Source organism: Spea bombifrons, chromosome 12 (assembly GCF_027358695.1).
Source record: "Spea bombifrons isolate aSpeBom1 chromosome 12, aSpeBom1.2.pri, whole genome shotgun sequence".
Classification (NCBI taxonomy): Eukaryota; Metazoa; Chordata; class Amphibia; order Anura; family Pelobatidae; genus Spea; species Spea bombifrons.
In genome coordinates this window covers 17,973,927-17,998,570 of record NC_071098.1, presented here as the reverse complement: position 1 = coordinate 17,998,570, position 24,644 = coordinate 17,973,927, and the positions used below count along the sequence as shown (strand labels likewise).

Below are 24,644 nucleotides of genomic sequence, written 5' to 3'. Positions count from 1 at the left end.
CGCCGCCATCTTGCGGATGGCGAAGACAGCGTGCAGCTGCGGCTGTGACCGCTCTCCGGAGCAGTCACAGTCCATCCAAAGGTAAGTGTTTGGTGTCGCTGGATGCCTCCTGATCGAGGCATTCCAGCGACACCATTTAAGTTTAGGAGGTGATCGTTGATCGCCTCCTAAACGCTTTTAAAACGGGCGTCCGCCGCCATACAATGTATGGCGGTTGTTGACGCTCCGGGGAGGGGCCAGACATGGCCCCTGGTGCCGATCGTGGCGTTGCTGAACGCCTCGAGGTCGAGGCATTACAGCAACGCCGTTTGGGTGCAGAAAGCGAACGTAGATCGCTTTCTGCACCCGTTTAAAGACGTGCCGGTTCTGGCACGTCATTTGTCATAATCGACTTTTTTTTCGTGCCGTGCCAGAACCGGCAATTGTCATTAAGGGGTTAAAGACCAATGATGTGCCTGACAATTACCATATTTGCTCGATTATAAGACGACCCTGCTTATAAGACGACCCCCCAAATCTGAATATTAATTTAGGAAAAAAAGAAAAAGCCTGAATATAAGACGACCCTATAGGAAAACATTTTTACCAGTAAATGTTAATTCATGTAAACTATTTATTTTAATAAAAGCTATGATTGAGAAAAATATTTTGGTTTTATTTCCTTCTATTTTCCAACCTGCCCCCCCAGTTATGCACATCTGCCCCAGAAATGCCTTATACCCCCTATATGCCACTGTGCCCCATGATATGCCTTTTAACCCTCTAAATGCCACTGTGCCCCATGATATGCCTTTTAACCCTATATGCCAATGTGCCCCATGATATGCCTTTTGACCCCCTATGTGCCACTCTGCCTCCAGAAATGCCTTATACCCCTATATGCCACTCTGGCATTAAGGGGGTTAAAAGGCATATTATGGGGCAGAGTGGCATATAGGGAGGTTTAAGGCATTTCAGGAGGCAGAGTGGCGTATAGAAAGTTAAAAAGGCATTTCTGGAGGCACAGTGGCATTAAGGGGGTTAAAAGGCATTTCATAGAACACTCTGTCTCCAGAAATGCCTTATGCCCCCCATTTAACACTCCCTCCCCCAAACTTACCGGTGCTTCTGACTCCCCTGTCATGTAGCCGGGGCAGCGTGTAGATGTCTAAGCGATTCGCGTACACAACTTACGCTGAAGCCGGAAGGAGGTGTGGCTAGCAGTGGGGGTTGTCTGCGTCCATTACGCAGACATTCCCCGACTGTCAGAGTGAATTCCCCGCACCGGTGCGGGAACTCTGATCTCTGACAGCCGGGGAAGGTCTGCGCGATGGACACAGACAACCCCCACTGCTAGCCACACCTCCTCCCGGCTGCAGCGTTAGTTGTTAACGCGAATCGCGTAGACATCTACACACTGCCCCGGCTTCACACCGGGGACTCAGAAGCACCGGTAAGTGGGGCGAGGGGGGGGGGAGACAGGAGGATCCAGTTCCTCTGCAGTTGCGGGGGATCTGGATCTTAGTCGTCTCATAGTCATTTGAGGTCTGATTATAAGACAACCCCGATTATAAGACGAGGGGTATTTTTCAAAGCATTTGCTCTGAAAAAAAACTTGTCTTATAATCGAGCAAATACGGTAATTAAATTTAATGAGCTTAATCAAAGAATGCTTTCTTTGCTCAGTGTTGCTGCAATTCATTCAGCCTCGTGCAATCACTCTCTGGAGAGCTCACAGATGCCATAATTAATATGGCCGCTGTCTGATTTAAAAGAGCTTAGCACATAGGGACAGGATAACCAGATGTAAAAAGTCCAATTTGAAAAATGTAATTGCGCATGTCCCAAATGTGGCCCTTTAGCCCCCAAACAACCCGACAAGGATGCATGGGTAGTATCCAGGGGAGGGCTGGCAGCCTAAGGCCTGGGGGGCAAGTCAAGTGAAGTGGCTCCGCCCCCTCGCACTCACCTTTCACCCCTCACGCTGCTCCCATCGCTATGCGGCCATCAGATTGTTGGAAATCGAATCGGTGCCACCGGCCAGAGCTACTTTAATCCTTTTTTTTATTTATTTAATATGCCGGATCCGCTTGCCATTTAAAAATAAATAAATAAAGTATTAAAGTTGCGCCGGCCGGCAGCATCAGCACCCAGCGGCCGTTTAGATTCGATTTCCAACAATCTGATGGCCGCATAGTGATGGGAACAGCGTGAGGGGTGAAAGGTGAGTGCGAGGGGGCGGAGCTTTCACCCCTCACGCTGCTCCCATCACTTGGCGGCCATCGCGTACGGCTGTTGATGCCGCCGGCCGGCGCTGCTTTAATACTATTTTTTTTTTTCATTTAATAACCGATCCGGCTTGCCATATTAAATTTAAAAAAAAAGTATTAAAGTAGCGCCGGCCGGCGGCATCAGCACCCAGCGGCCGTTTAGATTAGCCCCTGGTAGTATCACTGTATTAAGATGTTGCTGAACATATATTGGGGTGTTTTAGCCAGTGACACATGGGAACAGATTTAAATTCATACCTCAACTACAATGAGTGTGAAACAAGCATAAACAAATACTACTTCAAATGTTAAAAAAGGCTGGAGGTAGAATTAGTGCCTGGAAAGTGTTAATATACCAGTGTTTGAAATTTCCTGGGGTGTCTACTTTTGAAAAATATATGGTTTGATGGGAGTAATTTAACTGACCTGTGTGAAACATGTCCCAAATAGGACATGGGGACTGGATTACCAGATTTGATTTATAACAGGGGTTTCCAAACTTTTTTCGAAGAGTGCCAGATTTGATGAAGTGAACATGTGCAAGGGCCGACCATTTTGCCTGACATTCTTTGAACCATTAAAATTAAATGCAAATTAAACTATTTTATGTTTGATTGAAAACGGCATACTTTTCATTTTGTGACTTGGATGACAAATCTAAACAGGTGTTAAATCACTCTGCCTTTATTATAAAAAACCCAGGAAGCTGAAATATGTCAGGAACATTGTAAAGTACATTACACAAAGTTATAAAGGTTGTCTGTCAACTTTTAAGTTAAAGAAATGTGAACAGGAACATAACAAGTATACATGTGTTCAAATATATTTATAACTGATTTAGACCAACTGACATTAACAGAGATTTTACAATGTATTCATCTCAATTGAAAAAAAACTTGCCTGCACTAATGTGAAGGGTGAAACTGAGATCTGAACTGCAGCACATAGACTAGGTCATCAAATAATGGAATTGTAGCACAGTCACGGACAGTCAGTGGTTAACAAAGGGTATGACAGCTTGCTACCGCAGATTCCTATATGCTCCCTTGTCTGCTTTATACATGTATCCTGAGTGCACAGCCCTGTCTGTCTGTCAGTGTGTTGTCTGTGCAGTTACTGCTACTTGTCAAGGTGTTTGGTAGGCAGAAGTTTTTTTTCTTCTTCAGTAGCCCTTGATGGTCGCCCTTGTGGCTGTGTGTGGAGGCGCAGGGAGAAGGAAAGCCCAAATCTCGCGACGTCCGAGATCTCACAAGATTTGGGCTTTCCTTCTCCCTGCACCGGCTGATGACGTCAAGTCCCGCGGCGAGAGATCCCAGGAGTCCTGAGCGGCGCTCTGGGACTCACTGTGGGGGCCGTAAGATCTATATTTGGACAACTTATCGGTAGGGCCTTATCAGTCCAGAACACGGGCCGCAATTGGCCCGCGGGACGGACTTTGGACATGCCTGCCTTATAACTTGCCAAAAAAACATACAAACATTGGATATTTCTAAACTCACGACAAAAAAAGTGGAATCTTTTTTTCCAATTAGCTTTTGTAAATAAGCATTTTTTCAAATAAAAGGTGTTTTTTCCCAAGGTTTCGTTATTTTTTTGTTTTATAGGAACTCAGATATGATTACGAAATGGCATCTGAAGAAAGCCCTTCTTGTTCTTAAACAGTCCCGGTTGCGAAGGGTACAAAAAGAAAGGCAAAAAGGAGGCATTGAAAGTCATGTTTCTGTGTTTGCTGATGACACAAAACTAGGTAAAGTTATACAGGGCGAGCAGGATATTACTGTGCTGCAGAGGGATCTAGATAGACTGGGGGACTGCGCACTCAAATGGCAGATGAAATTCAATGTAGATAAATGTAAAGTTATGCACTTCGGGGTAGCAAATGCACAAGCAACCCACACCCTAAACGGTAGTGAATTAGGGGTAATGACAAATGAGAAGGATTTGGGAATTGTTATAGACGACAAACTAGGCAACAATGTGCAGTGTCAGTCTGCGGTTGCTAAGGCCAGTAAGGTATTGTCGTGTATTAAAAGGGGCATCAAGTCGCGGAATAAAGATATAATTTTGCCTCTGTATAAATCAATGGTAAGGCCGCACCTTGAGTATGCTGTGCAATTTTGGACACATTTTCTAAAGAAGGATATCATAGCACTAGAAAGGGTGCAGAGGCGGGCTACAAAATTAATAAAAGGAATGGAGCACTATAGTTATGAAGAAAGGTTAACTAATTTAAATCTGTTAGTTTAGAAAAACGTCGCCTCAGAGGGGATATGATAACGTTATATAAATATATTCGGGGCCAATACAAACCATTGTGTGGAAATCTGTTCATAAACAGGACTATGCATAGGACACGTGGTCATGCATTTAGACTGGAAGAAAGGAGATTTAGACTAAAGCAGAGGAAAGGGTTTTTTACAGTAAGGACAATAAGGATGTGGATTTCTCTGCCTGCAGATGTAGTTTTATCAGAGTCTGTACAGACGTTTAAACTGCAACTGGATGGATACCTGGAAAAACATAATATTCGGGGATATAATCTTTAATTATGGGGAAACAGCTTATTGATCCAAGGAGAAATCTGACTGCCATTTTGGGGTCAAGAAGGAATTTTTTTCCCTGGTTAGTGCAAAATTGGAAAGAGCGAAGCCGGGGTTTTTTGCCTTCTTTTGGATCAAACAGCAATAAATTAACAGATATAGGAAAGGCTGAACTTGATGGACGCATGTCTTTTTTCAGCCTATGTAACTAAAAAACACAGCCCAGTTCTTAAGCGGTTAAGGATCTTTAAGTGTAGCCCTTGCTTCGCAATTAAAGAGATATAGAGCGTTACGTTTATTAACTGCCCTAAATTCCATCTGTTACCTATATAAAGTTATTCAACGTATCCTGTAATGTCGAAGGAACAAACGGCACGACACCTCCGTTTCCGTGAAGGCAGTGATACGAAACAGGAAGTGACGGTATGGCCGTTACAGTATAGTGGCCGTTATGGCGGATAACGGTCTCTCTTCCTCGCGTTGGCGGTAACCTTTGCAGATTCCAGTGCAGAGGAAGCACTGAAGTGAGGTACGGCCGTTAGAAAGGCGGGCATAGCCTTAGTTAATGGGTAAAATCTGCTGCTAATGCCGTCTATTCATCTTATTCTTCTCATCTTAATATTTCGTCTGCGCCCAGTGCAACTTTTGCCCTTTCGCTTTGTTTCCACTGGCCCGGAATCCTGCCACCTACGTCCCTCTCTGCCCGAATCCATGCGCTTTATCCTGACCCGTCCTGGTTGTCGCCACTAAGACATTTACGGTTTCTTGCTAGCTGTTGTCGCTTTCAAGATGACGTGCACCTGCTGCACAAATGGCGCCTCGCATCCTCCTTATTTTCATAATGTCCTGTCCTCTTCTGCAAGATTCTACAAGTATATTTCCCTTTTTTATTATATCAAGATTTAGGTAAATCGTATTGATACCTGTAATAGTTAACTAGGCTTTAAAATGTACTTTCACTTTATCTGTAGCTTATTGAGTGAACTACATTATCTGGAATGATGACGTATAGAGTAAGATCTTTAGTATCTGTAGCTGATTTAGACCCCTCAAATTGCAACACAATCGTGAACTTGTCTTCTTATTCACTAAATTTGTTTAAAATGCTCCTGTAGTGTATTAATATGTTGTGTATGCTACAATCACGCCCTGGCCAGGTGCGTCCTAGTAGGGTCATAAATTTCCATTGGCTGAATTACTGACTGGAAAGAGAGGTATTGGTAAAACCTCATCTCAAAATATTATATTTGTAAATAAAACAACTTTATTTTATCAGAAATAAATATGCTTGCCAGAAAAAATACTGGGGGTGGGGGATAAGGGTGATATACCGTATTTGCTCGTTTTTAAGACGAGGTTTTTTTCAGAGCAAATGCACTGAAAAATACCCCTCGTCTTCTAATCGGGGTCGTCTTCTAATCAGACCTCAAATAGAGGTCTGATTAGGAGACTAAGATCCAGATCCCCTGCACCGCTGCAGGGGACCTGGATCCTCCTGTCTCACCCCCCCCCCATCATCATACACACACTTACCGGTGCTTCCTGCTGTATTGCCGGGGCAGCGGGTTGACGTCTACGCGATCTGCGTAGACAACGTCCGCTGCAGCGGGGGTTGTCTGCGTCCGTCGCGTAGATCTTCCCCGACTGTCAGAGATCAGAGTTCCCCGCACCGGTGCGGGGAACTCTGATCTCTGACAGCCGGGGAAAGTATACGCGACGGACGCATACAAACCCCCGCTGCCAACTCCACCTCCTTCCGGCTGCAGCGACGTCAACCCGCTGCCCCGGCTGGAAGCACCGGTGAGAGAGGGGGAAGGGGGGGAGAGAGAGAGTGTGTGTGTGTTAGTTAAATGGGGGTATAGGGTGTGTGTGTGTGTTAAATGGGGGCATAGGGCATTTCTGGAGTGGCGTTAAGGGGGCATTTAATAGAGCACTCTGCCTCCTGAAATGCCTTATACCTCCCTATATGCCACTCTGCCCCATAATATGCCTTTTAACCACCTAAATGCCAGAGTGGCATATAGGGGTATAAGGCATTTCTGGAGGCAGAGTGCTCTATACAATGCCTTTTAACTCCCTTAATGCCACTCTGCCTCCTGAAATGCCTTATACCTCCCTATATGCCACTCTGCCCCATAATATTCATTTTAACCCCCTAAATGCCAGAATGGGATATAGGGGTATAAGGCATTTCTGGAGGCAGAGTGGCACATAGGGGGTCAAAAGGCATACCATGGGGCACAGTGGCATATAGAGGGTTAAAAGGCATATCATGGGCCACAGTGCCATATTGGAGTGGCAAGCCTGGGGGCAGATGTGCGTAACTGGGGACAGGTTGGAAAATACAAGAAATAAAAACAAAAAAAATATTTTTCTCAATCATAGCTTTTATTAAAAAAAATAGTTTACATGAATTAACATTTACTGGTAAAACTTTTTTCCTTTGGGGTCGTCTTATATTCAGGCTTTTTCTTTTTTTCCTAAGTTAATATTCAGATTTTGGGGGGTCGTCTTATAATCAGGGTCGTCTTATAATCGAGCAAATACGGTATGTAAGGTGTTTGGCTTTTCTTCCTGGACCTGAAGTTCTGCAGGTGTTCTGTAAGAGCTCAGATATAATATGCACTAGTCACCCCTTTTCAAGATTCCTGAAATGGGGGTGAGGGGGATGATACAAGAATGCAAATGTTTATGATGCATTACAGCATTATCCCTTGTGAACCACTGTGCAGCTGCTAACCCCTTCAGTGACATAATCACAGCGTTGATTGGGGACAAAGTCGCAATCTGTGCTATGCTCCTATTGAATGAGTTCGAAAATAATGAAAATACAAATATTCAATAGCACTGACCTGAAAATAAAAAGTGCTTTGCAGCAGATGACCCTTCCTCCCATCAGTGTGAGCGGAGAGAGAGGTGTAAACTAGGTCATTGGGTAAAAAAAATAACAAAACATACACACGATAAATACCGTATTTGCTCGATTATAAGACGAGGTTTTTTCCAGAGCAAATGCTCTGAAAAATACCCCTCGTCTTATAATCAGGGTCGTCTTATAATCAGACCTCAAATAGGTCTGATTATGAGACTGAGATCCAGATCCCCCGCAGCGATGCAGAGGACCTGGATCCTCCTGTGTTAACCCCCCCCCCAACTTACCGGTGCTTCTGAGTCCCCGGTGCTTAGTCCGGGCTGCGTGTAGAGCTCTACGCGATACAATCGCGTAGAGCTCTACACGCTTCCCGGACTAAGCACTGGGGACCCAGATGCAGGGGACCTGGATCCTCCTGTGTTAACCCCCGACCCAACTTACCGGTGCATCTGAGTCCCCGGTGCTTAGTCCGGGCTGCGTGTAGAGCTCTACGCTATATAATCGCGTAGAGCTCTACACGATACAATCGCGTAGAGCTCTACACGCTGCCCGGACTAAGCACTGGGGACTCAGAAGCACCGGTAAGCTGGAGGGGGGGGGGATAACACAGGAGGATGCAGGGGACCTGCATCCTCTTGTGTTATGCCCCCTCCAACTTACCGGTGCTTCTGAGTCCCGGTGCTTAGTCCGGGCAGCGTGTAGAGCTCTATGCGATTGTATCGTGTAGAGCTCTACGCGATTGTATCGTGTAGAGCTCTACGCGATTGTATCGCGTAGAGCTCTACACGCAGCCCGGACTAAGCACCGGGGACTCAGATGCAGGAGACCTGGACCCTCCTGTGTTATGCGCCCCCCCCAACTCAGAAGCACCGGTAAGTTTGGAGGAGGGAGGGGGAGTGTTAAATGGGGGGTATAAGGCATTTCTGGAGGCAGAGTGCTCTGTGAAATGCCTTTTAACCCCACTGTGGCATTTAGAGGGTTAAAAGGCATATCATGGGGCACAGTGGCATATAGGGGGTATAAGGCACTTCTGGGGCAGATGTGCATAACTGGGGGGCAGGTTGGAAAATAGAAGGAAATAGAACCAAAATATTTTTCTCAAGCATACCTTTTATTAAAAAAAGTGTTTAAATGAATTAGCATTTACTGGTAAAACTTTTTTCCTATAGGGTCGTCTTATATTCAGGCTTTTTCTTTTTTTCCTAAATTAATATTAAGATTTGGGGGGTCGTCTTATAATCAGGGTCGTCTTATAATCGAGCAAATGCGGTAATTATTTTTAGTACATAACTGATTACTACCTGATCTCTGATTATTGATATTAGTCAGTGACTAATGTAAGTGACACGTTTAGGCCACTGAAAAGTGATCGGGTAGTGGTTAGATTTATTTTGCGATATTTTTAACAGCTATTAACCTATTAGGTTATTGGATCAATGACTGTTTAGGTCACTGCTCATTGATAAGTGTTACCCATCAGCCAGTGGTATGCTGGTAAAAAAATAAATACCGTATTGGCTCGAATATAGGCCGCACTTTTTCCCCCCCACTTTAAGTCTTTAAAGTGGGGGTGCGGCCTATATTCGGGGTCTAGCGCCCGACGCCCGGGACATGCAGTCCCGGGCGCCGGGCAGGCAGCGGGGTTAGGATACAGATCCCCCGCAGCGGTGCAGGGGACCTGCATCCTACTCCCCGATACGCTCAGACAGCCTCCCCTGCCAACACTTCCCACGGGGGGGGGGGTGCCGTTACGGGAGGTTGTCTAAGCGCATCGTGCGGACCGTCCGCACGATGCGTTTTACCTCTGCCCACCCCCGACTTACCGGAGCAGAATCCTGGGTGTCTTGCGGGGCCGGCGGGGGACATCTACGCAATACGCGTATACAACTTCCGGTGCCGGCACATCCAGTTCCCTCTCCAGAAATACTTCCAGCAAAATACCATAGGCTGCCTGCTTTTAAGTATATGCTTGTGGGGGTTTTTTTTGCTCATGGTTAGTTACAAACCCTGTATACCAGGGGTTCTCAAACTGCGGCCCTCCAGCTGCTGCAGGACTACATCTCCCATAATGCTCTTTCAGCTAAGGGGCTGGCTGAGGAGTATGGGAGATGTAGTCCTGCAGCAGCTGGAGGGCCGCAGTTTGAGAACCCCTGCTGTATACTATAGAAAACAATTCCTATCGAAAGGACAACGTCTATCTTCTAATATCTGCCAGCAATATATGGACATTCAATAATGAATTTGGGGTAATCCCAAAACCAGAACATTTTTTGTTTAATTTTTTTTATATTTAAACTAAATGTTGGACTGTTTATCAAAAGAAACCCTTGTTTAACCTTAGAATAAAAAATACTCTGCCCCCCCCCAGATATGCTTTATACCCCCAGATATGCCACTCTGACCTCCCAGATATGCTTTATGCCCACCTACTCCCCCAGATATGCTTTATGCCCTCTAGAAGTGCCAATCTGCTTACTAGAAGTGCCCCCCAACTTACCAATGCACCACAGACAACTTCTGCTGCCGGCACTTCTATGATGGAGACGAACCGGCTGAAGTGCCGACAGCAGAGGTTGTCTAAGTGTATCGCCGCAGCCGGTGAACATCTGCACGATATGCGTAGGCCACCTTCGCTGCCGCAACTTCTGTGGTGGAACACCGGAAGGTTATGTCACGCTGGTGCTCCACCATAGAAGTTCCGGCAGCAGAGGTTGTCCACGGCTGCCAGAGAAGAGGATCCAGGGACCCTGCTGCGCTGCGTGTATCTGGATCCTAATCCTGCTGCTTACCCGTAGCAGGGCTAAATGAAAAAAATACGAACTGCGCATCCCTGCGCTAAACCCCTAATATAGGCTGCACCCCCCCTTTAAAGACCTAAAGTGGGCGGGAAAGTGGGGCCTATATTCGGGCCAATACGGTATATAATTTTATGCAGGCAGCGGTACCCACTAGTTATTGGTGCTATTTAACAGGTTTCTGTGTCTCATCTCATAAACCCAAAAGAACATTGGGAACTTGACTATAAGTCAGCAGTGAGTTAATTCTGTGCTGATTGCACAAACAGAATGGACAAATCGGAGCAACACTTAATAGCAGCAACGGTCAACCACTGCTGTGTTTACACCCAGTACAAAGGTCAACATGGGACTGCTAGAGGCAAACGCCAGAGCTTTTACCTTGGAGAGGGCTTTTCAGGAGTTCAAGGCAACAGTAAGTATATAATGGCTACTTGCAGTGCATGTCAACTATTTGCAAGTTTGTTTCTAACTGTCTGAGTTTGACCCAAGGTCAACAGTCTGTGTCTATTTTTAGGTTGATGACAGTTTAAGTGCTTGTGTGAATCAGTGGCATTAAAATGGATTTCTGATTCCACTGGTGGTCACCTGTTGAGCTTGTCATTTCGCTGTCCTCTTGGTGTACGTCTAGTGTGAGATGTTCTGTTTCCCACGTACTAAGCACGGTTTGTCATTGACCTTGAACTGACCTTATCATTTCATAGAATTCACATTATTTTTTCTGACCTCAGCAGTGTTCCTCCTCTTACAATAGACAGTTACTTTAGGGCTTAACCTTAGAGGGAAAATGGACTGTATTGAGTTGTATTGTTAATGTACAGGGTTACCAATTTCTGTTTTATAAATCTTTACATTCTAGCACTCTTTCAGTGGCTGTGATTATCTCAAAATCTTTGATGGTACTATTGAGTTCTGAGTTTTGTTGCTTTGGAGACTTTAAGTACTTAACTAATGCAACTCAAGTTGTTTCTGTGAATAGACATTCATTGCTTTACTTTTCATAGCAATTGCCATAGGTTTTTTTAAGCCAATTTGAACTCTGGAGTTCACAGTTCAAGTCATTTGCTTTTGTAAGGCATCTGCTATGGCCTGAGATGCCAGGTCAACCTCAGGTGCAGAACAATCCTTGCAATATGCTTAGAGCCTTGATGGCAGGGACAAGTACTATGTTACTAGATCAACAGAGAGTGTCTAGGTCACAAGCCAGATGTTTAGTAACTTTTAATCAGTCACACAGGAAGAATAATATAATGCAAAACCCAGCCTGGAAGAAGAAATGTAATCGAGAAAATTGCTTGGTGATCAAAAATGCAAACTGCATTAATCTTGATTAATCTGATAATCTTGAGTGTTAAGAGTCATGTGGGACCTAAAGGGTAAACCCAGGGAACATTTTTGATTTTTGACTGGCCATGTATATGTGTAGTTAGTCTCCTCACCCATTGAACATCTCAGTCACCTCTCCTTCTCCCTGTAGAAACTTGCCCGTATTGGGCCTTCCTAACAAGTGAGGTGAATCCACAACTATGCTTCAAACTCTTCTGACATGTCTCCCTTGGCTAGAAACCTTATTGTCTTCATATTTATATGTACGTATGGAATTTCACTTATAGACCCAAGCATTGCAGTAGAGCCCTGTGCGGGACTTTTTTATTTTATTTTTTTTATCCCGCCTGCTCCCACTGAATTTCTGACCACTCCCGTCTGCTCCCGCAACATATGTGTCCAATCCCGCCTACCCCCTTACCTGAACTGCAGATTTCCCACGCACTCCCGCAAGGCTGCCTTTGCGTTGCTCGCACACAGCGTCTCTTCTCTTGTCCCGCCTAGGAACCCAGTGGAGTTACGTGAAGTGATGTAAATTCACGTGACTCTGCTGGGTTCCTGCGCAGAACAAGAGAAAAGACGCTGTGTGCGAGCAACGCAAAGGCAGCCTTTTGGGATTACTGGGACCCGCAGGTACGTTGTCTGACCCCCCCCCCGCCACACCTGAAAAAGTGCCTGCAAGGTTTTTGACGGGACCCACATCCCGATGCAGTACTCTACATTGCAGTTCTGGAACATCCCTAGAGAAGTGCTTTCTCATGTAAAGCGGAGAATGAAAAACATCTATTTGCTTTTCTCATTGATGCTCCTGATCATGCAACAAACTGCATTTAACTTTTTAACACCTTGCTGCTTGAGAACAGAGACCTATCATGTAAACTGACCTCCTATGACCCCTCCCACCAGATTAATTCATGTGAAGATGAATAAATAAAGCTGTATGATGCTATACATTTTCATAGTACAACTGATATTATGAAAATATGCTTGCAAAACCTTCTGTACATAATAAATCATATCAACCTTTGGCTCCTTTTCTTTTTTATTTTTTTATTTTATTGCTTTGTATTTAATAAATTACAAAAATGAAAGAAGCTGCTGATGGGACAATCTGCTATTACCTAATATCTCTTTATTTTTCTGGCAAGTGGCTGGCTGCAGATTTCTCTGCAAGGGCAGTAGCAGCAGGAGGTGCAAGTCCTCAGAGACTCTATTAGCTTAAGTATTATGTTAAAATTAAGCTGTTAAATGGGAACACCTGCAATGTGCCAGCAAGGAGGACATGGGTAAGGAAATATATTAAAGTCTGTGTGTATATATTCATTTATTTCACTTGTTCTGATTTTTCAGTAAAGGAGTGCCATTTGGCCAGAAGGCTCATGCTGCTCATAGCCCTGCACTGATCACACAATTAGGCATGAGTTCATGACAGTTTTGCATTCCCAAGAGAAAATATTGCAACAAAGATTTTGGATCCACTGTATAACCTTTTTTAAGTGTGGGGTATAACATGGCACAAAGGTATCATTCCAGGAACAGGGCATGGTGCTGACTCATTATGGAAAGTACCGTATTTGCTCGATTATAAGACGACCCCGATTATAAGACGACCCCCCAAAATCAAAATATTAATTTAGGAAAAAAACAAAAAGCCTGAATATAAGACTACCCTATAGGGAAAAAGTTTTACCAGTAAATATTAATTAATGTAAATTATTTTCATGTTTAATAAAAGCTATGATTGAGAAAAATATATTTTTTAAATTTCCTTTTATTTGCCAACCTGCCCCCCCCAGTTATGCCACTCTGCCCCCAGAAATGCTTTATACCCCCCTATTTGCCACTCTGCCCCATGATATGCCTTATACCCCTGTATGCCACTCTGGCATATAGGGGGTTAAAAGGCATATCATGCGGCTGAGTGGCATATAGGGGGGTATAAAGCATTTCTGGAGGTATATAGGCATATCTGGAGGTCCAGAAATGCATTTTAACCCCCTATATGCCACTCAGCCCCATGATATGCCTTTTAACCCAGCATGTACTGGCTGCCTTGGCTTGATAGGAGTGTGATTGCTGTTAGCAGTTTGATATATATATATATATATATATATATATATCAAACTGCTAACAGCAATCACACTCCTATCAAGCCAAGGCAGCCAGTACATGCTGGAACCTGGGGATGATAGCAGTGGGATTACAGCCTCCATATGCCATGCTACAACCCCCACCCCCCTTACACATCCATGCTATCACACACACACTCACACTCATTCACAAACATTTAAATACTCATTCATTCCCTTAATCACACACACTTCACACATACTCAAAAACCCTCCCCCACCCCCTCACCTGAACTGCAGATCTCCCACTCGCAGACTTCTGCAGGGGACCGGCTGTAGCAACTTCTCTGGCCCCGCCCTCAGAGGAGGGAGGGGGGAGATAGAGTTCTGTGAGGACGCTGCAAGCTTCCTGACCTGCTTCTAACAGAAGAGACGCTGCTCGCGACCGGTAAGCAGCATGGCGCCAGCATTTTTTTGGGGTCTGATTAGAAGACGACCCCGATTATAAGACGAGGGGTATTTTTCAGAGCATTTGCTCTGGAAAAAACCTCGTCTTATAATCGAGCAAATACGGTAGAATGCTGTTTTCATCTGAGTGAAACAAAGTGAAAGAACAGACCCTTGATGGTCACATCTTATGCGCTTGTCATTAACCAGGAACAGTAGCCTGACCTCTGGAGAAATACTGGGACATAACAAGAGCCCCAACTCAATAGTAAATCATTTTCAGATTAAAATAAAAGCACACACATATCTTTGTGTATTTGTTTAATTTAAAATAAATTGAGTTTTTTTTGTGGGTCGTAACCAGAACGAGGAGAGTCTTTAAAGGTGTAGTTCACAAAAGTAGATGGGGGGGGAAAAAAAGGTGGTATGTATTCCTAGATTTTGTTTCTTAGGAGTTGGGTATTAAACTTCCAATGCGGAGTGTCTAATGTATACAAATTTGAAGGCAAAACAGGAGTCTTCCTATTTTGCATATCTTCCTTTACTCTTACCGACAGCAGCAAAGAAAGAGTTAACATAACACTGGTAACAACCAATAAAAAAACAAGGTATAGCAGCATATAAACCCTAAGACACCCCTAATCTTCCTCTTTCTTTGCTGCTCACCGTAGCTACAGGTCAGATCATTTGTTTATGATTCTTTCTGCTTGGTATTTATTGTCTAATTATATACATGGTATATATGTGTGTGTGTGTGTATATAGATATATGTATATGTATACACAGATATATTTTTATACTTTTGCTTGTTATGCCTATTTTAGTGCTTATTTTCTTTCTATTTTATTTATAGTTTTTTATTGTTATACTTATATTCATTTATAATTCTTTGGTCTTTGGCCCGTTTTGGTTCTTGGACCCTTGGTCCGTTCCTCCCAGTGTCTTTTCTGTTTTCCGCTTTTCTGAGTGTGGTAGTTCTGTTACCTCTGCCACATGTGCTCTTTTTCCTGCAGCCATCTTGGTTTCTATATTTCATTAGTTTTTTACAGACTGCAATGTATACACTGAGAATTGTGTGTTACAGGTTTAATCCTGTCTTGATTGAGGCGAGTCCTCTATATTCCCTGTGCCCAGGGTGTCTGTCTATTGGGAGATTAGCCCCTCCGTATTGTAAAACATTCGCTGTTTCAGAGCAGCTTATTTATAAACTGTCATGGGCCAGCATGCATTGCATCCTTCATCAGTAATAATGGATGCCTATATCCAGGGTAAGCCCCTGTGTGTTATGGGGGTCTTTTAGGGTGAGCCCCTATTATATATAATTCTCCCAGCCTCCTTTTGTGTACTGTGTCTCAGGATGATACTCCCAACCAGGATACCTTTATGGCGTGGCTGGAGTCTAAGTTCTCCAGTTCTGTGGATACTTTTCTTTCTAAGATGTCTGCCTCTATACCGTAGTCTGTCCAGACTCTCCCTCCTGCACCTCTGGCCCCTGCCAGTATGGATTCTGACCCCGAGAAATCTGAGGAGGCAGGCCACACTAAGCGCCCTTGGAAGGGTAATAGTGCCTCTGCTGGTAAAGGCAAGGCCCCAGCAAAGCACCCGAAAACCTCTGCCACCTCCCTGCCCTCTGCATAGGAGGGTCCTTTTCAACTCCCACTGTCTATAGTGGATGAGTGGCAGGCAGACTCTGCGGACGAGTCAGAGGTTTCTGTTAACCTGGCTTCGTCCAGGACCATGGACTCACGCTTTGTCCGTGAGTGTCTGGTGGATGAGCCCCACCATGCCGAACCCCATTACTCTATGAGAGCATCCATCACCCCCCATTTGGCTTCTACCTCGACGGACCGTCCCGGTCCTTGACCCAACTGGCTCCTCTTTATGTGACCCCACCACGATTTGCCAACCCAGGGCCGCTGAGTGGGCTCCACCAGAGTATATTGCACTATACTTACACAAGTGGTTGCGCAGACCCTTTATTAAGGAGGCGCGCAACAAGCTTCGGGCTGAGTGTCCCCGCCCCTCACTTCCGGACAAGGTGGCTGTTGCCTCAGAGTTCGATCCTAATGTGGTTGCTCTCCTTTCTTTGATTAAGAGAGATCTTAGGAAGGGTCTGGAACAGGGTCTCAAGTCCGCTCAGGATAAGATCCTGGATTTAGTGGGTCTGGCCGCTCAAATCCTCTCCCTGGCTGACCGAGCGTTCCTGCAGGCCACTCCCTTGGATCCAAAATTTATCTGGGAGTGGGCCTTGCGTGTGATCTGCCTAATAGGCACCGCCAATGTAGCTGTGGCCACGGAACGGCATAAGACGGCCCTCCTACGGATGACCCCCGTCTGGCAAAGCTGGGTTCAATGGGTCTCGTTGCGGCAGCTAACGGTCTGCGGTTTGGGGGCGCTTTTGTGAAGAAGCTTAACAGGCATGTGTCCCTGATGACCTCATGGAACAAGGTGAGGTTCTCCATGAGAAAGGTGTTCCAGACTGGCCCTCATTTTTCCGGTGGGGCCGGGTTGCTAGCCGCTCATCCTATCAAAGCTCAAGGGCTTTCCAGCAGGCACAGCCAGCCTATCGTGGTTCCTTCCAGCACCACTCTTTCACACCTAAAGGAGGAAGTAGAGGCAGGGGTTCCACCGTTTTCCCTAGGGTCGCTCTGGATTCGGTAAGTCCAGATGTTTCTTGTCTTTTGTCCCCTCCACAGGTTGAGGGCAGGATCTCGCATTTTTTTTCCACAACTGTGATTGGATTACTTCAGACTCCTGGGTCCTCCAGACGGTGCGCGGGTATTGGATTGATTTAGTCTCCCTGCCGCTCCAGGTCCGGAAATGTTCCGGCGAGTTTTGCCCGGTCATCAACCTGCCGGCCATTCCGCTGGGGCAGACAAGTATGGCAACTCAACTTGCTCCCATTCGGTCTCAGTTCTGCCCCCTGGTGCTTCACAAAGCTCCTACAGGTGGTGATGGCTTTCTTCTGATCTCAAGGTATCTGATGTATTGTTTATCTCGACGATATCCTTTTTTCCAGCTGTCGGGACACCCTTAGGGGTCAGATGGTTTTCATGGTTCAGACGCTTCATCAATTGGGTTTTCATTGTCGACGCACTGCAATCTGAGCTAAACCCCAGCCGGTGCATCCTGTTGGGTTTCGAAATAGACTCCAGGGCAGCGATGTTGCAGCTTCCAAGGACAAAGATTGTTGCCATCCAGAAGGAGATCTGCGCCCTGCTCAAGGAGGACACCTACTCCCTCTGCTTACTCGCGCGTGTGGTGGTCTACTCGTGTCTTCCGTTTAGGCGATCTTCCCGGGTCCTCTACACTACCATGTACTTCACCGCCTTAAGGCTCGACATCTGCGCAGGTTGCCATTGTATGATCAGCCGGTCCACCTCACCCCAGAAGTACACTTGGAATGAGCGTGCAGTTTTCGGTTCCCATCCAGATTTCGTCCTGGAGTCCGGCGCCAGCATGTTCCCTTGACATAAATTGCTTGGAACTGATTGCAGGATCCTTCACAATCAGGAGCCTGGATAAGGACTGGTCCTATTGCTGTGTTCTCCTCCGGATGGACAAGGTCTCGCGGTTCGGTACATCAATCGCTTGGGGGGCACCCGCTCTCAGCGCCTCACAGAACTGACAAAGGACATTTTCAAGTTCTGTCTGGATCTCAACATCGCCCTGCAGGTGGACTATCTCCCGGGGGTGGAGAACCTCATGGTGCCCTAGTTTTCAAGGCACTGGAGGGAAATAAGTTACTGGAGGCTTCACAGACAGCCAAGGGTAATTCACTGCCTTCGGCGAGTTGGAGGGTCCCTGGTTCTAGTAACTTCACTGTGGCACGCACAGCCATGGTTCCTGGCGCTGCTTGGAATGTTGAACCAGGATCCCCAGGCTTTTCCTTTTTTCCCCGTCTATCCTTTCAGACCCAGACGGGCAGGCTCATCCCTGCATATTGGGGGGGGTTGATCGTTGCTGGTGGCTTGGATGATTTCGGGGGCCCCCGAGTGGACTCTGGTTTATCAGGAGACTCATTCCTTGCTCAGGGAGTCCTAGGCTCCAGGCACCAGGAAGTCTTACCAGTCAGCTTGGAGAAGCTGGTCTGCTTGGTGTGTGGCACAACAAGTGGATCACCATTTGGCCCCAGTAGCGCTCATCCTCCAATTTTTTGGGCGATCTTTTTAGAAAAGTCGTATCGAACCATTAACGTTTTCCGTTGGGCGATCTCTTTGGCCATTAAGGTTGCGCAGGTGAGTCGGTGCGGAAAGAGCTCCCTTGCTTTGTCAGTTGTTAAAGGACATCTGCCTGTCTCATCCTCTGGCTGCTCGCTATGATTCCTTGTGGGATGTCGCAGTGGTTCTGGACTTCTTCCAGTCTTGACCGGACGACGAGTCTTTGTCTTTCAAACAGCTGTCAACTAAACTTTCACTGCTGTTATGCCTTTTATCGTTTCACAGAGTCTCTGCTATGAGGACATTCGATGCTCCTGCTATCTTTTTCCCCGGAGGGGATTCTTTTCAGAGTCCATAGGAGGACTACGTCCCTTTCCAATTCTGCGTCCTATCCGTATTGTTTTGAGGATCTTAACCTATGTGTCGCCAGTTGTGTTCGCACTTTTGATCTCGTATGTCAAGCCTTTGCGGCAGTTTTCTGTTCCTACGTTAGCCAGGTGGATCCATTGGCTTCTTTCCTTGGCGAGCTCTTTTCGGGCTCATTCAGGGTGATATTTTGCTGGCGGCAGCTTCCACCTCTTGTACCCTCTATTTTCGCCTGTTGTCTTTGGCGTTAAAACTGCAAAATAGGAAGCCTCCTGTCTTGCCTTAAAATTCTAAATTATTCTAGCCTTGGAGCCTAAATAATTGTAATTTTAATAAAGACAGGAGACGAGTATTCCCCACCCCCTCCCTTCCCTTTTTGACTCTGGGCTTGGGGTGAGTATGGTTTTGGTATTATGTTCATCTATTTGTTGCCTGTTTGCTTTATGGCTATGGGATTGTTTCGGTTAATGTTTTTCCCTTAACATCTGTCTAGGGATACGGTCCTGTTATGTTATCTCTCTACTTTTCCAGCTTAATCACCAATCGTCTGGCTGCTGGTTTCCTGTTGGAGTGTTCTCTGGTTGCCACTCTTCGATGGTTGATGTTCCGGTCTAGTTCCCATTGGCTGGGCTGTTTCTCTGCGTTCCAGGAGCATGTTGGAAGTGTTCGGGTCCCGTTCTCAGCTACCGAAAGAGGAAGATTAGGGGTGTCTTAGGGTTTATATGCTGCTATACATTGTTTTTTATTGGTTGTTACCAGTGTTATGTTAACTCTTTCTTTGCTGCTATGGGTGAGAGTAAAGGAAGATATGCAAAATACTTGCCTCCTCCTGTCTTTATTAAAATTACAATTATTTAGGGACCAAGGCTAGAATAATTTAGAATTAGTCAACTACCTATATCTAAGGTGGACATAAACTTGTACATGCATACAGTGCTGTTTCAATGCCTTGCATTATTTCTACAGTTGTTATACTGGTTTGTAATGGTAGCCATAAACATGCAAAAAAAAGGATAACCCCCAAATTATATAGTTATGGAAAGAAAACAACGCAAGGCTTTTGGTAGGAACATTAAGGCTCTTGCTGTGGAGTAATTTGACCAATTGCTGTCAGTTAGCCATTATTAATGCTCTATTTTTCCAAAAAGAAACTTTTAGTTTGGGTAATATTTTTTTCGCAGGTTATGTACAAGTGCAACAAAACTGCAGTTGCACATGTACAGGTTATTGTATAGTTTTTTTGGGAGCATAGCAAACTGCATAACATTTGCGTCTCGCTACGTGATAGCACACAGCATAGAACAGGGTAAAACCATATAAAATAAAGCGTTAAAAGAGCCAATATACTGAATAAATACCATCTAGGTAAAAAAGGCACAGGAATGATTAGGGTCTGAGCCTTTACATCCTGAAAAATAGGCAGACTAGAAGGGCCGAACGGTTCTCATTTGTCAAATTTTCATACCTTTTTGCTCTTCTGCTGCACCTCTATGGCTGATGGCAATGGAGTTGCAGGCCACAAAATGTCATCTGTGAAATTGAATTCTGCCAGAAAATTTTGCCAATGTATTAGCCCACTGATCCAGCTATAGATGAGCTGGCAACCTGCTGACACACTTGTCAATAAGAAAAGTTGAGGGGAGCTTGGTGAAGTAAAGACCTCTGATAGAACTGTTTGTAGACTGTTCAGGAATGCGAAGCAAAATACCAGTATTACTGCTAATATCCTTCAGGATAGTTTAGGTGGCGCAACATTATTGATACATCAACAACTACTATGTAGTGTTGCCTGCATTAACGTGATCTGCAAGGAAGAAGTCAACATGTGATTGCAAAGTCCAGTAAAGTTAAGTTTGAACTCCAGCTACAATCACCAAACATTTGGATAAAAAAACAATTTGAAGAAAAAAGCAACCTTTTGTTATACGTAGTTATGATTTGGGGCAGCCCACTGCAAGCTTAAACATCAACAAATGTCATGCTGGATAGAAAAAGAACTGACACTGAAAAGAGGTTCCAAACATGAGATTTTGGAATGGTTTTCACAGTCCCCAGACTTAATATCATTCGTTTGTAGGTAGATCTAAAAGTTAATTTTAACAACGTATTTTTTGAACTAAAAGTTAATTAGAATAATTATTTGGATGCTGTAATTTCTAACAAATAAGGTTTTACAAAGAATTAAATGATAGGGTGCCCAATATTTGTATGAGCTATATTTTCTGTTTTTAGTCGCCAAATAAAAAATTAAAATATGGAATTTAAACCCTATTTTATAAATCTATTTTGTGTGATATGTTGTGAACTGTCTCTAATATCTCTTTGTCTTGTATTGGTTATCTGCAACTGTACTTCCTATAATATCAAGGGCTTTTAGGAAACATTTAATATCCATTAGTTTTTATTATTAGTCATGTGGGAAATAGTGGGGTTAACGGTACAACTCTTTTTTACTTATTCAATCCTCAAACAATTTGATGCCAATGATATACGGTATTTGCTCGATTATAAGACGACCCCCCAAAATCTGAATATTAACTTAGGGAAAAAAAGAAAAAGCCTGAATATAAGACGACCCCAAAGGAAAAAAGTTTTACCAGTAAATGTTAATTCATGTAAACTATTTTTTTTAATAAAAGCTATGATTGAGAAAAATATTTTTTTTTGTTTTTATTTCTTGTATTTTCCAACCTGTCCCCCAATTACGCACATCTGCCCCCAGGCTTGCCACACCAATATGGCACTGTGGCCCATGATATGCCTTTTAACCCTCTATATGCCACTGTGCCCCATGGTATGCCTTTTGACCCCCTATGTGCCACTCTGCCTCCAGAAATGCCTTATACCCCTATATCCCATTCTGGCATTTAGGGGGTTAAAATGCATATTATGGGGCAGAGTGGCATATAGGGAGGTATAAGGCATTTCAGGAGGCAGAGTGGCATTAAGGGAGTTAAAAGGCATTGTATAGAACACTCTGCCTCCAGAAATGCCTTATACCCCTATATGCCACTCTGGCATTTAGGGGGTTAAAAGGCATATTATGGGGCAGAGTGGCATATAGGGAGGTATAAGGCATTTCAGGAGGCAGAGTGCTCTATTAAATGCCCCCTTAACGCCACTCCAGAAATGCCCTATGCCCCCATTTAACACACACACACACCCTATACCCCCATTTAACTAACACACACACTCACTCTCTCTCTCTCTCCCCTCTCAGCCCTCTCTTACTGGTGCTTCCAGCCGGGGCAGCGGGTTGACGTCGCCTTCCGCTGCAGCCAGAAGCAGGTGGAGTTGGCAGCGGGGGTTTGTATGTGTCCGTCGCGTATACTTTCCCCGGCTGTCAGAGATCAGATCTCTGACAGTCGGGGAAGGTCTACGCGACAGACGCAGACAACCCCCGCTGCTAGCCACACCTCCTTCCGGCTGCAGCGGACGTTGTCTACGCGGATCGCGTAGACGTCAACCCGCTGCCCCGGCAATACAGCAGGAAGCCCCGGTAAGTGTGTGTATGACGGGGAGGGGGTGAGACAGGAGGATCCAGGTCCCCTGCAGCGGTGCGGGGGATCTGGATCTTAGTCTCCTAATCAGACCTTTAAAGACTAAAGTAAAGTACCCACTTGTTTAAACTACCCAACAAATTCAGATTGAAAGAAAGTGTTTTATGATGCGTTTTTTTTTTTTTTTTTTTTTTTATTGGGTTGGAATACATGAGCAAAGGTATAGAGGGAGCTCATAATATAGCCCTTAACAATCAGTCTGTGAGGGTGTCTGTCAGGGCTTATAGGGTATTTTAGAGGGGTAGGTGTTGTTACTGTAGAAGTGTGAAAGGAAAAAAAAATCCTGTAGAAGCGAATACAAAGCATTAAACTATGCTGAGATGCTTTAGTTCAACCCAGGTCAAACTTGTAAGGTTCCAACCACTTAAATGCAGGGGTCCCACTCCAGGGCAGAGGACAATCAGGACTAGATTAAGCACATGTATACGAAAGGGCAAAACCCCCTTCCTAAAGGAAACTCATCTCGCCATCAAGAAAAACTCATTTACATATAGTGCCAAACTCTGCTGCCTTTTCAGCCAGAGGGCCGCCAGAAAGATTAGGTAAACACCAAGAAACAAATAATCAGGTTTGCTACTAAGCCTGAAGTATTTCAGTCCCCAATATCAATCAGTTGGGCCTACATGCTTATAAGGGAGAGTTGTTAGCTGATTGTGTGCCCTGGGTAAGAATTTTCATGGCACATTTTATTTGGCTGTGTTTGTATGGGCCTTTTGTATGGGTTCTGAATCTACCTGTGAACCTCACCAAGGGCCAGCATCACTTGAAACATAGCAAATAAATTGTCCTAATTTAAGTAATTAAATCCCTCTACCCAAGCCCCATTCCCAGCTTGCACATCTTAAAGGGGAAGTCCCATGGCAATTTTGTTTTTCTTTTGACTATTAAATGTAGTGCTGTATACATTAATGTGATTTTATTTCATTCTGTTCCACTTAACTTACTTTACCTGCAGACCAGGAGTCTGCCATTGTAGGTAGGAATGTGATATTTTAAATTAATTTTTGATGACACAATGAAGTCTGTTCCTCCGTTGACTTTCATTAGCCAAAGTGCCCATCTTAGTGATTAACAATAAGCCATTCTGTTGTTTGAAATAGAATCTTATAACAAGTCAGGGTGTTTGTCTAGTAGATTGGGTTAATATAACTTAAGTTCATTTACAAATGACTATGTCAGGGTCCACGGCGAAAGAATCCTCGCCGCAGCAACTCACCTGAGTACCCGCCGATAGCAGGTACTGTCTCCCACGCCGCATCCTCCATCTTCACAATCAGCTCCTTCTGATTGTGTTAGGCGCGCGCGCCCCATCCTGCCTCTTCTAGTTTCCTGCACGACGTAGCCTGGGGAAGGCAGGTCAACGGCATCACGCAAGGAGGAGGGGCGACATCTAGTGGAGGATTTCAAAACTGGCACTGAGTTTCATTCAGTGCTCAGTTATTTTCCCTGACAGCTATTTAGTTTGCGCTCCCGATTTTGTGATTTCTGGTTTGACCCTTGGCTTGTACTTCGTTTGTCCCGATTTCTCCAACCCTGAATTTTGGCTCGTCTTTCGGACTTCGCTGATCTCTCCAACCCTGAATTTTGGTTCGTCTTTCGGACTTCGCTGATCTCTCCAACCCTGACCTTTGGACCGTCTCTGATTTGCCTTATCATCTAAACCTTCCCTCATCTCCTGGAAGGTAGCCTGCGTACTGGGTTCCTCTCCTCGCTTCCACCAGCCTGACATAATAACTGAGCCTAAATATGGAACCCGCAGGTTCAACCGACATGACTGCTGCCCTTACCCAGCAGTTGTCTTAATGTCCAGCACACGCTGCAAGAGATCCAGGCTGAACAACATCATCTGAGGCAACAGGTACACCACCTGCAAATGCAACTTAATGCTTCTACTGACCAAGCTCCTGCTGTTACACCTGCTGCCGTCCCACCTGTTATGGAAGGCGCTCCAGCTTTTGAACCTCAAGTTCCTTTACCTGAAAGTTTCGCTGGGGATCGGAGTCCGTATCGTACGTTTGTAACCTCCTGCGAGATCCTGTTTCGCCTGCGACCTCGTACCTATTCTACGGACTATGTGAAAGTGCACACAGTTATCTCCTTGCTCTCGGGAGAACCCCAACTCTGGGCACACCATTTATTGCATAGCAATAACAGCGTATTAGACTCTTGGAGATCCTTTCGGGAGGCATTAGACTCTCTCTACGAAGATCCCTACAGGGTCTCCTCTGCAGCAACCACCCTACGTACTCTAAAACAAGGT

The 24,644-nt window shown here is 45.0% G+C and overlaps 1 protein-coding gene across 2 annotated transcripts in view; it reads left to right on the top strand.

Annotated features, from left to right (window-relative positions):
* Positions 1-5,200: 5,200 nt before the first annotated feature.
* TBCEL (tubulin folding cofactor E like) overlaps positions 5,201-24,644 on the top strand; it is a 41,477-nt gene continuing 22,033 nt past the window's right edge. Inside the window, exon 1 of one of the 2 annotated variants that reach the window (XM_053452345.1) lies at positions 5,201-5,318. Coding sequence is in view for 1 of the 2 variants with exons in the window: in XM_053452343.1 (XP_053308318.1) it covers positions 10,803-10,871 (69 nt within the window). In the remaining variant the exon portion in view is untranslated. Of the gene's footprint in view, positions 5,319-10,713; positions 10,872-24,644 lie in introns of those variants that run through there. The other variant, XM_053452343.1, reaches the window with a different exon arrangement.